Source organism: Bos javanicus, chromosome 7, assembly GCF_032452875.1.
Source record: "Bos javanicus breed banteng chromosome 7, ARS-OSU_banteng_1.0, whole genome shotgun sequence".
In the NCBI taxonomy this organism is placed as follows: domain Eukaryota; kingdom Metazoa; phylum Chordata; class Mammalia; order Artiodactyla; family Bovidae; genus Bos; species Bos javanicus.
In genome coordinates, this window is record NC_083874.1 from 51860205 (window position 1) to 51875766 (window position 15562).

General features: G+C 41.4%; 2 protein-coding genes across 2 annotated transcripts; both read left to right on the forward strand.

Annotated features, from left to right (window-relative positions):
* The first annotated feature begins 1916 nt into the window (after positions 1 to 1916).
* Positions 1917 to 5762, forward strand: LOC133251380 (protocadherin beta-14). Its single transcript, XM_061423735.1, has one exon. The coding sequence runs from the start codon at positions 2311 to 2313 to the stop codon at positions 4708 to 4710; it is 2400 nt and encodes a 799-aa protein (XP_061279719.1). The 5' UTR covers positions 1917 to 2310; the 3' UTR covers positions 4711 to 5762.
* Positions 5763 to 5839: 77 nt separating this feature from the next.
* Positions 5840 to 15531, forward strand: LOC133251383 (protocadherin beta-18-like). Its single transcript, XM_061423738.1, has one exon. It carries the CDS (start codon positions 12145 to 12147, stop codon positions 14533 to 14535), a length of 2391 nt encoding a protein of 796 aa, XP_061279722.1. The 5' UTR covers positions 5840 to 12144; the 3' UTR covers positions 14536 to 15531.
* The last annotated feature ends 31 nt before the right edge of the window (positions 15532 to 15562 follow it).

Below are 15562 nucleotides of genomic sequence, written 5' to 3' on the forward strand. Positions count from 1 at the left end.
CAAACTTCAGTGGAGGAAGAAACTTCAGATATGGTGGAAATAGCAAAAGAACTAGAATTAGAAATGGACCCTGAAGATGTGACTGAACTGCTGAAATCTCATGATGAAACTTTCTCATGGATGAGGAGTTGCTTCTTATGGATATGCAAAGAAAGTGATTTCTTGAGATGGAATCTACAGGTGAAAATGCTGTGAAGGTTACTGAAATGACAACAAAGGGTTTAGAATATGACATAAACTTAGTTGATAAAGTAGCAGCAGGGTTTAAGAGAATCAACTCCAATTTTCAAAGAAGTTCTGTTATGGGTAAAATGCTCTCAAACAGCATTGTGGGCTACAGAGAAACTTCATGAAACGAAGATTCCATTGATGCAGCAAACTTCATTGTTGCCTTAAGAAATTTCCACAGCTACTCCAACATGTAGCAATCATTCTGATCAGTCAGCAGCCATATAACTGGAGTGTAACTGCTTTACGGTGTTGTGTTAATTTTGCATGAATCAGCTATATGTATACACATATCCCCTCTCTCTTGAGCATCCCTGCTACCTCTCCCCCTCCCTCCTCTCTAGGTCATTACAGAGCACTGAGCTGAGCTTCCTGTGCTATACAGCACCTTCCCACTAGCTATGTATTTCACACGTGGTAGCATATATATGCTATCATAATTTCATGCAGCCATGAAATTAAAAGATGCTTACTCCTTGGAACAAAAGCTATTACCAACCTAGATAGCGTATTAAAAAGCCTAGACATTACTTTGCCAACAAAAGTCCGTCTAGTCAAAGCTATGGTTTTTCCAGTAGTCATGTATGGATGTGAGAGATGGACCATAAAGATAAGCACCAAAGAATTGATGCTTTTGAACTGTGGTGTTGGAGAAGACTCTTGAGAGTCCCTTGGACTGCAAGGAGATCAAACCAGTCAATCCTAAAGGAAATCAGTCCTGAATATTCACTGGAAGGATTGATGCTGAAGCTGAAGCTCCAATACTTTGGCCACCTGATGTGAAGAACTGACTCATTGGAAAAGACTCTGATGCTGGGAAAGATTGAAGGCAGGAGGAGAAGGGGATGACAGAGGATGAGGTGGTTGGATGGCATCACTGATTTGATAGACATGAGTTTGAGCAAGCTCTGGGAGTTGGTGATGGACAGGGAAGCCTGGTATGCTGCAGTCCATGGGGTTGCAAAGAGTTGGGCATGACTGAGCAACTGAACTGAACTGAACAAGCACTTACCAGCCACTTTGTAAATATTAAACCATTAGATTCCTATAATAATCATCCTAGAAGGTAAACATTAATATTACCCCTATTTTATAGGTAAGGAAGCAGAGGTACATACTTTGCCCATGACTGTAGACAGTGAGTAGCAGAACTAGGATTCTAACGTAGATACTGTGATTCCAGAATCCATGTTCATAACCACTATGCAGTGCTATCTCCTGGGTATAAGATGTCCCTTCCAGGTATTTACATATTACTATTTACCTATGCAAACATTTTGGCATATTTTGATTATTTATGCCAAATAATATGCCATTTGATTACTTTGGCATATTGTGATTACCAAATTTTCTAGCCTTTGAGCCCCATAAAGACAATGTCATGTCCTTAATATGTAGTTTTTAAAAATATACAAGTGAAAAAGTAATGACAATATTAACCATAACTGACTGAAATCTATAAGTGTTTACAAGACTGGAGAGGAGAATACATTTGCAATAACTCAAGAAATGGCCTGAATAAAACATAATTTTTTTCAGTTCAGGATATTTTAACGGTTCTTCTTGTCAAGCATTCAAAACAGTGATAATTCAATGAATTTCATGAATTTTGTTTAAATACTGATTTAAAAGAAAATGGGGAAATGCAAACACAGATCGAATATAAAATGTATTAAGGTTCTATCACTAAATTTGTGGTCCTTATCTGTTAGAGATACTTAGTGAAGTATTTAGATGTAAAAATACATGATGTCTGGGATTGCTTTAAAATACTCCAGATGAGTTTATGAGTTACTTGTTCAAAGAGAAAAAATTTTTTACTGAAAAAAAATCAGAGAGACACATGGTGGCGCTGCAGTATAAGACAAAAACAGTGCTTCTACAACACAGGGCTCCATTATTCATGAGAACAGAGAACATCCAACCCACTGAAAAGAGAGGTATTAAGGCGCTTCGCCTACAGACTTGGAGGTTTATATAGCCTTCAGAAGTTTCCAACTTAAAAAAAAAGATCAGAGCCTCAGTTTGCAAAATTAGGGATGAACTAAGAAATTTCCACAAAAAAGGTTTCTTCAAAGAACCATGGAGGTCAGAGGGGCACTCGTTCTGCGGAAAAGGCAAGTCCTGATTCTCTTTGTTTTACTGGGATTGTCTCAGGCGCGTCCGGAGTCTGTGCCCTATTCTGTGGCAGAGGAAACAGAAATCGGTTCTTCGGTAGCTAATCTGGCAAGGGATCTGGGGCTTGGTGTGGAGGAGCTCTCTTCACGGGAGGCTCGGGTAGTATGTGATGATAATGAAAAGCATTTGCACCTCGATTTGCTGACTGGGGATTTGCTGATAAACGATAAACTGGACCGGGAAGAGATGTGTGGCTCCACGGAGCCCTGTGTGATGCATTTTCAGATGGTATTGGAAAACCCTTTACAGTTTTTTCAGGCTGAGCTGCACATCAAAGATATAAATGATCACTCCCCTACATTTCTTGACAATGAAATAGTTATTAAAATATCAGAAAGTACCACCATTGGAACTACATTCCTAATGGAGAGTGCCCAAGATTTGGATGTAGGAAGCAACAGTCTTCAAAACTACACAGTTAGCCCCAATTCTCACTTCTACATTAAAATTCAAGACAGCGACGATGGAAAGATATACCCAGAACTGGTCCTGCACAGAGCGTTAGATCATGAGGAGGAGCCTGAGCTCAGATTAACACTTGTAGCACTGGATGGTGGAAATCCCCCCAGGTCTGGGACAACTTTGGTCCTCATCAAGGTCTTAGACATCAACGACAATGCCCCGGAATTTCCTCAGAGGCTCTATGAGGTGCAGGTCCTGGAAAACGCACCGGTTGGCTCTTGGATTATCACCGTCTCTGCTAAGGATCTGGATGCAGGAAATTATGGGAAAATACTTTATACGTTTTTTCATGCATCGGAAGATATTCGTAAAACATTTGAAATCAATCCAATATCTGGGGAAGTTCATTTGAGATCACAACTGGATTTTGAAGTAGTACAATCCTACACTATAAATATTCAGGCAACAGACGGTGGGGGTCTTTCCGAAGAATGCACTCTTTTGGTGAAAGTAATAGATACAAATGACAATCCGCCAGAAGTGATCATCTCATCAATTACAAAGATAATTCCAGAGAACGCCGCAGAGACGCTTGTGGCTCTTTTTAGTGTCCGAGACCAAGACTCTGGAGAAAATGGAAGGATTATTTGCTCTATCCAAGATGACCTCCCATTTTTTCTGAAACCGACCTTCAAGAACTTTTTCACCCTAGTTTCAGATAAAGCACTGGACAGAGAGGAAAGAGCAGAGTACAATATCACCATCACGGTCACTGACATGGGAACCCCAAGACTGAAAACCGAGCACAACATAACCGTGCTGGTGTCCGACGTCAACGACAACGCCCCCACCTTCACCCAGACCTCCTACACCCTGTGGGTCCGCGAGAACAACAGCCCCGCCCTGCACATCGGCAGCGTCAGCGCCACAGACACAGACGCGGGCGCCAACGCCCAGGTCACCTACTCGCTGCTGCCGCCCCCCGACCCGCTCGTGCCCCTCGCCTCCCTCGTGTCCATCAACCCCGACAACGGCCACCTCTTCGCCCTCACGTCCCTGGACTACGAGGCCCTAAGAGCCTTCGAGTTCCGCGTGGGCGCCACCGACCGCGGCTCGCCGGCGCTCAGCAGCCAGGCGCTGGTGCGCGTGCTCGTGGCGGACGCCAACGACAACGCGCCCTTCGTGCTCTACCCGCTGCAGAACGCCTCGGCGCCCTGCACCGAGCTGGTGCCCAGGGCGGCCGAGCCGGGCTACCTGGTGACCAAGGTGGTGGCGGTGGACGGCGACGCGGGCCAGAACGCCTGGCTGTCGTACCAGCTGCTCAAGGCCACGGAGCCCGGGCTGTTCGGCGTGTGGGCGCACAACGGCGAGGTGCGCACGGCGCGGCTGCTGAGCGAGCGCGACGCGCCCAAGCAGCGGCTGGTGGTGCTGGTCAAGGACAACGGCGAGCCGCCGCTGTCGGCCAGCGTCACGCTGCACGTGCTGCTGGTGGACGGCTTCTCGCAGCCCTACCTGCCGGCCCCGGAAGCGGAAGCGGCGGCCGCGGCGCCGGCCGACCCGCTCACCGTCTACCTGGTGGTGGCCTTGGCGTCGGTGTCGTTGCTCTTCCTCTTCTCGGTGCTGGTGTTCGTGGCGGTGCGGCTGTGCAGGAGGGGCGGGGCGGCCTCGGCGGGTCGCTGCCCGGTGGCCGAGGGCCACTTCCCAGGCCACCTGGTGGACGTCAGCGGCACGGGGACCCTGTCCCAGAGCTACCAGTATGAGGTGTGTCTGATGGGAGGTACTGGGACGAATGAATTTAAATTTCTGAAGCCGATTATCCCTAATCTTCCAGTCCAAGACACTGGTAGGCATATAGGGGAAAATGAGAACTTTAGAAATAGCTTTGGACTCAACCTTCAGTAAAATAATTTAAACTTCTGATGTTTTGTTATTCTTGGCAAACTGTAGACACCCCCCTTTTTTTGTAGGCCCCTTTTTGCCAATCTGTAATATATTTTATGTTGGATGGTAGTTGCATGTATTATCATTTCTTATGCTCTCCTCGCAGTTGCTTTAAAAAGCTTTAGTGGCTTTAAAATTAGTGGCTATAATGTCATGGAAAAATAGTTTTGATTTTTTTGTCATTTGGTCTAAATGTCATAGTAATGGAGTTATTGCTAATTTTTTGTTGTGATAATGGTGTTATGCAAGACGACATTATTATTTGAAGGTGTAAATTCTAAAGTATTAGGGAATGTCACTATATATGTAATTTACTTCTAGATATTTCATCAAAGCATAGATAGATACTTCAAAAATTAAAAGTCCTGTTGACTGGGTGGAAAGTATATTGGATCTTATTGCACTCTTCCCTTTGAAATTTTTCATCATAAAGGGTAAAAGTGCTACCTGTCCATATTCAATAGTAGGGTACCTTATTTGTTTTGGTTATTGTTATATCGAGTTTTTCATGAATTTATGACAAAACTGACCACATTGAAAATTAGTGATTTCTTAAGTAATTTTCCTCTTTTCTCATTGTCGTTGATGCTGTTTTGAGGGGAGTTCTGCTATTTTACATTGCTTTGTTTTCTCTCAATATGCCACATTTGCCAGTTTAAATTTGTATTATAGTGTTCATTACATAGCTCGATTGTTTATGGTGTCATCTTAAGTAAAATACTCTTCCACTAGAAGAATAAAGATAAAAACTTCTTAAGAATTAAGATGAAAATTCAAACGGTTAAAGAAATGAACTCAGTTCACTTTTCTCTTAATTTTTAAAAGTAAATATTAAAAATCCTTAATATTTATGCTCTTTCTCAGATGTTCACAAAGGATGGGTCTATATTAATGGCTTATAGATGCCTCATGGTGTTCCAAATCATAATGTCTCCAATCTGTAAGTGTACAGTTCAGTGGAGATTTTGGTAACTAGAATGTAGTGTGGCTAATAAAGCTACTATGCATATACATTTCTGTGATTTCTCTTATAAAATTAAATATTATAGACTAGATGATGTAGTAAAATGCAATTTTGCTTGACGTTGTGAAATGGGTAAAACAAATTCCAATTTTCTTAGGAAATTTTTCTTTGCTTCATGAAGCTTTTACTGGTCTTATTTTGCATTGCAACAGATACTTACTAGTTGTGAGAATTTTATTAACTAGACATTTAAGCAGTACTGCTGCTGCTAAGTCACTTCAGTTGTGTCCGACTCTGCGACCCCATAGATGGCAGTCCACCAGGCTCCCCCGTCCCTGGGATTCTCCAGGCAAGAACACTGGACTGGGTTGCCATTTCCTTTTCCAGTGCGTGAAAAGTGAAAGTGAAGTTGCTCAGTCATGTCTGACTCTTAGCAACCCCATGGACTGCAGCCTACCAGGCTCTTCTGTACACGGGATTTTCCAGGCGAGAGTACTGGAGTCGGGTGCCATTATACAGTCCTGAAAAAAAAATGTTTGGACCCTCTTTACCTCTCAGAGGCATAAGAAGCAAATCTTACTTTTCTTATGCATAAGAGTAAGAATAGACAAGAACAAAATACTCTACTTGAATAATTCATAAACAAGCTTGTACACTGCCAGATAGAATGAAATTCAAGGTCAGATCCTTTTATATAGGAAAATTTAGTCATGACCGAAGAGATGTCAAAATTACCGGGGGGAGGGAGAGACTGATTACTTTTCCAGTAAAATTGGCTGGAAAATTCACTATATAAAGAAAATATCTAAGTAAAAATCTCTTTACAACCTTACTGTTTGTTTCACTTTCTTAAACAAGGTTTTTAAAGTGCAAACAGGAGGTGGAAGGAGGTTCAGGAGGGAAAATGTGTATACCTATGGCTGATTCATGTTGATGTACGGTAGAAACTAACACAATATTGTAAAGCAATTATCCTTCAATTTAAAAGTAATAAATTTTGAAAAGCGCAAACAATAAAGATAAAAACTGACAAACATTACTACCTTAAAACTAGAGGATAGCTCAGATAAACTAGCAGATGGGATGCAGGGAGAAGCTACTTGCAACATTTTAACTCAGAAGGATTAATATTTAGGTTATTCAGATAACTCCTGTAGATCAGCAAAAGTCAGAAAATCAAGGGAGCCAATAGAATGTTTTTTAAAGGACGAAAGAGAAAAGTAATTCAAAAGAGGGGAAAACAAAGTCTGAAAAGAACACGAAGTTACACACAACCTCATTAGTTGATGATATACATGATAAAATAATTTTACACCCATAGATGAGAAATTTGGGTAACATCATATGGAACCATAGATGTATATGCATAGAAAATTGCATATACCCCCATTTTGAGGGAATTTCAATAGTATTTAATGAAATTTAGTATGTATGTAAATTTAGTATTACTAAAAATATAAAAATATACACAGTTTATGATCTAGCATTTCTACTTTGGGGCATATAGCCAGAAAATTCTAACACAGCTTTACAAAGTGATGTGCATAAGAATGTTTATCTTGGGAAAGCAAATAATGGGAGTCTGTCTACATATTCATCAGTAAAGAAGTTGATAAATGTGAAACATATTTGTGAAGGAGCACTATGCATTATTCAAAAGGAGTGAACTTACTCTGCCTACAATCCTACAATCTGCAGGAAACCTGGGTTGGATTCCTGGGTCAGGAAGATCCCCTGGAGAAGGGAATGGCAACCCACTCCTGTATGTTTGCCTGAAGAATTCCATGGACAGAGGAGCCTGGTGAGCTATAGTCCCCCGGGTGGCAAAGAGTTGGACATGACTGAGCGACTAACATTTCCCTTCACTTTACTATGCAGTGTTGAAAAGGAGTGAACTAGGTGTACAATCACATGGATAAATTCCAAATGTTTTAAAAGGAAGAAAAAAGGAAAAAAGAGACTGAGATTTATAGTACAGTACCAATATATCCATATAATACATAATATCTTATACTTGTAAAAATATACAAATATATAAACATATTGGAAGAAAAGAAGAAGGAACAGATGTAGGAAAGAAGATGTGTATTTTACATATAGGGTGAAGATGGAAGTGTGAGCTATACCAATATCAATGACAAAAAAAAAAACTATTTCTTCAAAGACATTGCTTAAATTGATTGCAGCATCATAGTTGATTTAGTATTGATCAGATCAAGTTGGTTAAAATATATATACTATTTCTCTATCCTCTCAATAAGATCAATTCTCCACACTCCATGAGAACAAAGTATTTGCTTCTCATTTTGAGATATAACAATATCCTTGAGATTTTATATTTTTAGTAAGGGTGGTATAGATTATGTATACCAACACTCCTACTGGAAAAAAATAGTTTAATAAAACACTAATACATTGTCAGGTCACAGTTAATGTTAAAAGGTAATTCAGAAAGATAAAGCAACACCCAATCAATTTTTTTCCCTGGGATTTGGAATTCTGGGAAATGTGAACCTCTATTTTGATGGTGTATATGGGGGAGAAAATCAAAGCCTAACATACTGAGAAGCTGATAGAAGACCTTCACTTCAATAAATTCAGATTCCTAAGAACTACCACCTTTATGATAATAAACTGGAAATTGATGAGCCCTTGTGTACAATTTTAGCCTTGAACTTTATTTTTAACATTGCACTTAATTTAAGGTGGTAGTTGACAAGTAGTCGTCCCAGATCTTGATAGAACCAAATGGAGACCTTCTATGAAAGAAGGTTTATTCATCTTATGCCTAGAATTATTTATATAAATAATTTTTATGTTAACTTGAATATAAAGAAAACTGGATGCACAAGGAAATATGACACCATGAGTGAAACCCAACAAAACATGAAACAAAAAAATAAACTTGCAAATGGGCTTCCCTGGTGGCTCAGACAGTAAAGAATCGGCCTGCAATGCAGGAGACCAGGGAATCCTTGGGTGGGGAAGATCCCCTAACGGAGAAAATGGCTACCTACTCCAGTATTCTTGCCTGGAGAATTCCATAGACAGAGGAAGTCTGGTGGGCTATGGTGCATGGGGCCGCAAAGAGCTGAGCGCCTAACAGTTTCACTTTTCAAATTTGCAAACACTTCAGATGTTTCAGTTTATCAGACACACTCTATAATAAACTAACAACTTCAATTGAAATAAAATATATAAAATGAACAGGGAACAAGAAACAATAAAATGTGAAAGATTAGGAAAGAATCAAATAGAACTCCTATAATTGAAAAATGTGATACAATTTTAAACTGCATAAAAGGTTTAATAGAAAACTAAATGCAAAAAATAATGTGTGGAGCGAAGATAGAGCAGAAAATAACTTATCCCACATGCAGCTCATAGGGTTAATAAGATAGAAAATATGGGGGAGATGGTTAGAAAAGGATAATAGAGTAAACAAGTTTAACATATTTATCCAGAATTCTAGGAGAGATGAGAAAGACTGATCAGAGGCAATATTTGGAAAACTAATGACTGGGGGACTTCCCTGGTGGTCCAGTGGTTAAGAATCCACCTTGCAAAGCAGGAGACATAGGTTGGATCCCTGATCTAAGAACTAGGATCCTACATGCTGCTAGAGGGAACTACTGAAGCCCCTGCGCCCTAGAGCTGGTGCTCAACAGGAGAAGCCACCAAAATGGGAAGTCCAAGCACCACAACTAGAGAGTAGCCCCTGCTTGCTGCAATTAGAGAAAGCCTGCATGCAGCAATGAAGACCCTGGTGCAGCCAACAAATCAATCTTAAAAAAAAAATGGCTGGGAATTCTTCAGAATTAATGAAAACATAAGTGCACAGATTCAAGAGACCCAAATAAGCCTAACAGGATAACAAAAGATAACCATACCTGGAAACATCATAGTGAAATTTGAAAAAAGCAGAATTTTTTTAAAAGAAAAGTCATAGGCAAAAGACTTTTCGTATTTAAACACATGATAGACTGAAAGCTGTGTTCCATGTTGACAATTTCTCAACAGTAGCAATGGAAATTTTTAAAAAGTAAACTACCTTCAAAGTGCTAAAAGAAATTAGCAAACCTTCCTGCCTAAATAGTCTTTGCTTGTCATCAAATAAGGGAATCAAGTTAACTGGATGTCAGTTGATTTAAAATTAATCAAGATCATGGGAGAGAAATGGGGTAAAGCTAGTTTTCAAATACACTTTCTTATACTTTTCCTCTGTCCCTCCCTTACTACAGTCCTAAGTCCAGGAATTTGACTTACTGTCTATCTTCATCTCAAGTGACATCCAATTCTTCCCTAGTCTAGTAGATCTATATGACCATGACCACTTCTAAATAGAGTAGTCTTTTAGAGCTGCATCTCTAAAATCACAAATTCAAACATACTTCTCTTAATTTACAACTTACATTATTTCTCTAAGGGCTTCAGTCACCATTCAGATCAATAAGTCCCAAATTTTCTCTGCAGCCCAAACCTCCTTCCTCACTTTATATAATGTAAGATTATTTATGTAATAATTTATATGGATGCTCTATGGACACCTCAAACTCAACATGTTTTACATCAAAATTTTCCCTTCATCAAAACTAAATGTTTTCTCTAGCTCTATACGTATGCCTTCTGGTCTTCCTGTGTTCACTCTATCAGTTAACAGAACTAACACTCACCCAGTTCCCTAAGCCTGAAAAAAAAAAAAAGTACATTTACTCATTCTTATCCTACTCTGTTTAATCACCACATACTGCATATTTTATCTTTATTATCCTAATACAACTCTATAACTGCATTTGTAGATGAGAGCAGTATCACCTAACTGTATTAATGCAACAACTACTAATCTGTCCCTTGCCTTTAGTCTTACTCCTCTGTGATTTATCATCAACCCTGAAACAAGATGATCTTTTAAAAAATAAAACTGGGTCATGTCACTTTTCTACTTACAACCTTTCAATAATCTCACATTTCTATTTATGTAGAGTCCAAATACCTTGGCATGTGTTACAAAATTATTTGTTGATCTTTCCAATCTCACCATTTCTCTCTTCTTGCTCTATGGCTCAGCCACACTGATCCTATTTCAGTTCTTCCAAAACACTTCTTTCATTTTGGATCTGTACGACCATGTTTTTAGTTTGTTGGAAATTTTAGCCCATGTCCAATTTTTATTTGGATTACTCATACTCATTTTTCATGTATCAAACCAGAATTTACTTTTTCCAGAAAAGTCTTTCCTGTCTTCCAAATTTTGGTTAGGTGACCCTCATCTATGCTCTTATACAAGCATGAACTTTTGCTTATCATGGCATTCATTATGCTCTATTTTAAATGTGTGATCACTTTTCTGCCTCCATCTTTCAGGACAGAAACTATGTCTGTCTGTTTCCCATTCTACCCCAACACTAATCACCATGCCTAGCACAAAGTATATGCTCAATAAATATTTGCCAAACAAATTAATGAATGGAGGAATAAAATATGTAGAATTATGTCTCTGAAAGGCTTGGGTGTACAAAACAGAATTAAGTTCCACAACTAAACTGGGCTCCAGTTCGTTCAACTTTTTAAAAATGTTGACAGAAACTGGACATATCTTATGTTATTCAATACTGATGAGCATTTACTTTCTACTAATGCCAGGTAGGTCACTTATGGAGTATTCCTAAATAAACAGTACCATTTACCCAGCCAGTATTGTTCAGCTTCCCCTGAACAACTGTTTTCATATAGCAGGTTCAGTTTCCAGTGCATGCCTTTATCCTTATCATTTTTTGAAGTGTATTTGCCGATACCTAGAGAAGACTAAGTTCTCTGGTCCCATTTCCAATTTTCCTTGGAAACTCTTGCTCACTAAGTCAATTACATAAAAGAGTCCTCTTAACTATTTTTAGTTGTTTTATATATTGTCTTCAGAGGGAGCATAACTTAGCTTGGGATGATACCTTAAATACGCTTTTTATATCCACCACAGCTCTAGAGATTGTAGTCTATTGTGTTAAAGACGTAAAAGTAACAGCATCACATACCACAAAGAAAAAACTCAGAAAAGAAATATAGGAGAAATATAGGAAAACAGGAGAAAATACCTTTTGCATCATCAACAAATAGGATAAATTAATATTTTGTCTCAAACTTACTTGACTATATTTAAAACCTGAGAATCTGCAGAGTCGCGTGGTGGCGCTGCAGGATAACATTGGGAAATATTTGTACCATCAGACGCTCTGGTTTCCGTGAACCTTTAGAACTGGGAGTGCCGGAGAACCAGTGATTAAAAGAGGCTTTCAAGAGAAAGCTAGGGAGCCAGAAACTCCTTTGCCACAAAACTGCAAGTCTTCAGGCTCCCAAAGGTTCATGCTGATAGATGAGAGAAGCTGTTTGAGATTGCATTGAAATGTTTCCGCAGAAAGGCATTTGACTAGGGAGCCATGGAGCTAGGAAAAGGAAACCCTCAGCAGATAAGGCAAGTGCTGCTTTTCTTTGTTTTCCTGGGAGGGTCTTTGGTGTGTTCAGAGACCTGGCGGTATTCTGTAGCAGAGGAAACGGAGATCGGCTCCTTTATAGGCAATGTGGTGAAAGACATAGGTTTGGGTGTGGAAGACCTGGCTGCACGAGGGGCCAGAGTCATCTTTGACGATTATAAACCACACTTGCGGTTGGATCTGCAGACTGGCAACTTGCTCTTAAATGAGCAACCGGACCGGGAGGCACTTTGCGATCTTACCGAGCCATGTATATTGCATTTCCAGGTATTACTTGAAAATCCTTTGCAATTTTTTCGGGCTGAGCTTTGGGTTGAAGACATAAATGATCACACTCCCACGTTCACAAACAAACATATACTTCTGAAAATCTCAGAAAGCACTGCTCCAGGAACCTCGTTCCAAATGGATAGCGCCCAGGACTTAGATGTAGGAAAGAATGGTGTCCAAAACTACACGTTAAATCCCAATCTTCATTTCCACCTTAAACTGCAAGACAGTGAGGACGGTAGAAAATACCCAGAGCTGTTACTGGACCAACCTCTGGATCGAGAAAAGGAGCCTGAGCTTAGATTAACGCTTACAGCCCTGGATGGAGGGTCTCCAGCGAGGTCTGGAACTGCACTGGTGCGTGTGTTGGTCTTAGATATCAATGACAATGCCCCACAGTTTGAGAGGTCCGTCTATGAGGTTCCGATACCAGAAAACAGCCCTCTGGACTTCTTGGTCGTCAGGGTGTCTGCTACAGATTTAGATGCAGGAATAAATGGAGAACTATCTTACTCATTTTCCCACGTTTCCAGAGACATACAGAAGACATTTGAAATCCATCCAATTTTTGGTGAAGTCCGTTTAAAAGCGTTTCTGGATTTCGAATTACTTCAGTCTTACACAATAAATATTCAGGCCATTGACGGTGGGGGCCTTTCAGGAAAATCAGTAATTTTAGTTAGTGTTGTAGATGTAAATGACAACCCGCCAGAAGTAGTCGTAACATCTCTTACCAGCCCCATACCAGAAAATTCATCGCCGGAAATGGTGGTCGCGGTTTTTAGCCTCAGAGACCAAGACTCTGGAGACAACGGGAGGATGGTTTGCTCAATTCAGGACAACCTTCCATTTCTCTTGAAGCCTAATTTCAAGAATTTCTACACCTTGGAAACAGAGAGCCCACTGGACAGAGAGAGTAAAGCTGAGTACATCATAACCATCACGGTCACTGACATGGGAACCCCAAGACTGAAAACCGAGCACAACATAACCGTGCTGGTGTCCGACGTCAACGACAACGCCCCCACCTTCACCCAGACCTCCTACACCCTGTGGGTCCGCGAGAACAACAGCCCCGCCCTGCACATCGGCAGCGTCAGCGCCACAGACACAGACGCGGGCGCCAACGCCCAGGTCACCTACTCGCTGCTGCCGCCCCCCGACCCGCTCGTGCCCCTCGCCTCCCTCGTGTCCATCAACCCCGACAATGGCCACCTCTTCGCCCTCACGTCCCTGGACTACGAGGCCCTAAGAGCCTTCGAGTTCCGCGTGGGCGCCACCGACCGCGGCTCGCCTGTGCTCAGCAGCCAGGCGCTGGTGCGCGTGCTCGTGGCGGACGCCAACGACAACGCGCCCTTCGTGCTCTACCCGCTGCAGAACGCCTCGGCGCCCTGCACCGAGCTGGTGCCCAGGGCGGCCGAGCCGGGCTACCTGGTGACCAAGGTGGTGGCGGTGGACGGCGACGCGGGCCAGAACGCCTGGCTGTCGTACCAGCTGCTCAAGGCCACGGAGCCCGGGCTGTTCGGCGTGTGGGCGCACAACGGCGAGGTGCGCACGGCGCGGCTGCTGAGCGAGCGCGACGCGCCCAAGCAGCGGCTGGTGGTGCTGGTCAAGGACAACGGCGAGCCGCCGCTGTCGGCCAGCGTCACGCTGCACGTGCTGCTGGTGGACGGCTTCTCGCAGCCCTACCTGCCGGCCCCGGAAGCGGAAGCGGCGGCCGCGGCGCCGGCCGACCCGCTCACCGTCTACCTGGTGGTGGCCTTGGCGTCGGTGTCGTCGCTCTTCCTCTTCTCGGTGCTGGTGTTCGTGGCGGTGCGGCTGTGCAGGAGGGCTGGGGCGACCTCGGCGGGTCGCTGCCCGGTGCTCGAGGGCCACTTCCCTGGCCATCTGGTGGACGTCAGCGGCACGGGGACCCTGTCCCAGAGCTACCAGTACGAAGTGTGTCTGACCGGAGGAACTGGGACCAGAGAGTTCAAGGTTCTAAAGTCTGTTGCCTCCAATCACCGGGGGTCCATGATTAATGTAGAAGAAAACTCAGACTTTCTGAATGGTTTTGGATTCAATTAGGAATTTATTAGTTTATTGGAGTTGGAAATTCTTTCAAAATACAGTTTCCATTTGCTTTTAGATTCATATAGAATTTTTTTTGCTGACTTCATTTTCCTAGTTAAGGTTAGCAATTTTTCTTGAGTATATAGTCATATATATGCTCTTTATTCTATTTTGATGGAAAGATCATTCAACTTCATTATTGCAAAGTCACAAACATTTAATTTTTCAACTTTTTGTCATCAAACACTATTGATATGAAGATGACCCAAGACGCATTCTGTTTGATTGTTGTTCAGAAACCGCTTCCTAATTTTTTGATACTGTGGTTACTTGGGAGATGAGCATCATAAAATATAATGAATTATTATTATATCTTCTATTGAATCATATTATGCCTACCTGTCTTAAATTTTTTAATGGAGAAATGTCTGCAAAATGCATGTTTTTGTTTCACAATTGTATTAAATGGAAAAGACTACAATTTCTCCTATACTTAGACTTTTGCTCTCTTTACATCAACCTTCTGTATATAATATATATGAATGTTACTGAAATATTATTTCAAAATTTTAAATAATAGGTCCCTTTTGTAGTGTCTATCCCACCCTACCTTTTTCAGAAAACTTCTCTCTTCAGTAATAGTATATTGTTGCAACCATGTTTATTTTATATGACTTATCTCCCTCTGTGATTTCAGATAATCAAAGTGGTAGACATTACTGATACAAGCTTGACCAATCTCATTTTCTCTGCTTTAAAAAATGGCTTTATAAACTAGTATAAAATAGCCCATTACTTAACAAGAAAACTATATCATGATGGCTAAATACATGAAAAAAGCACCGAAATTCAATCTACTTAGATAAGTGAAAAGTGAAAGTGAATTCACTTAGTTGTGTCCAACTCTTTGTGACCCCATGGACTGTAGCCTACCAGGTTCCTCCATTCATGGGATTTTCCAGGCAAGAATACTGGAGTGGGTTGCCATTAAAGGAGATGCCTAAAGAGTAACCTTGTTGTGGATTTTCTGATCTCTTTCAAG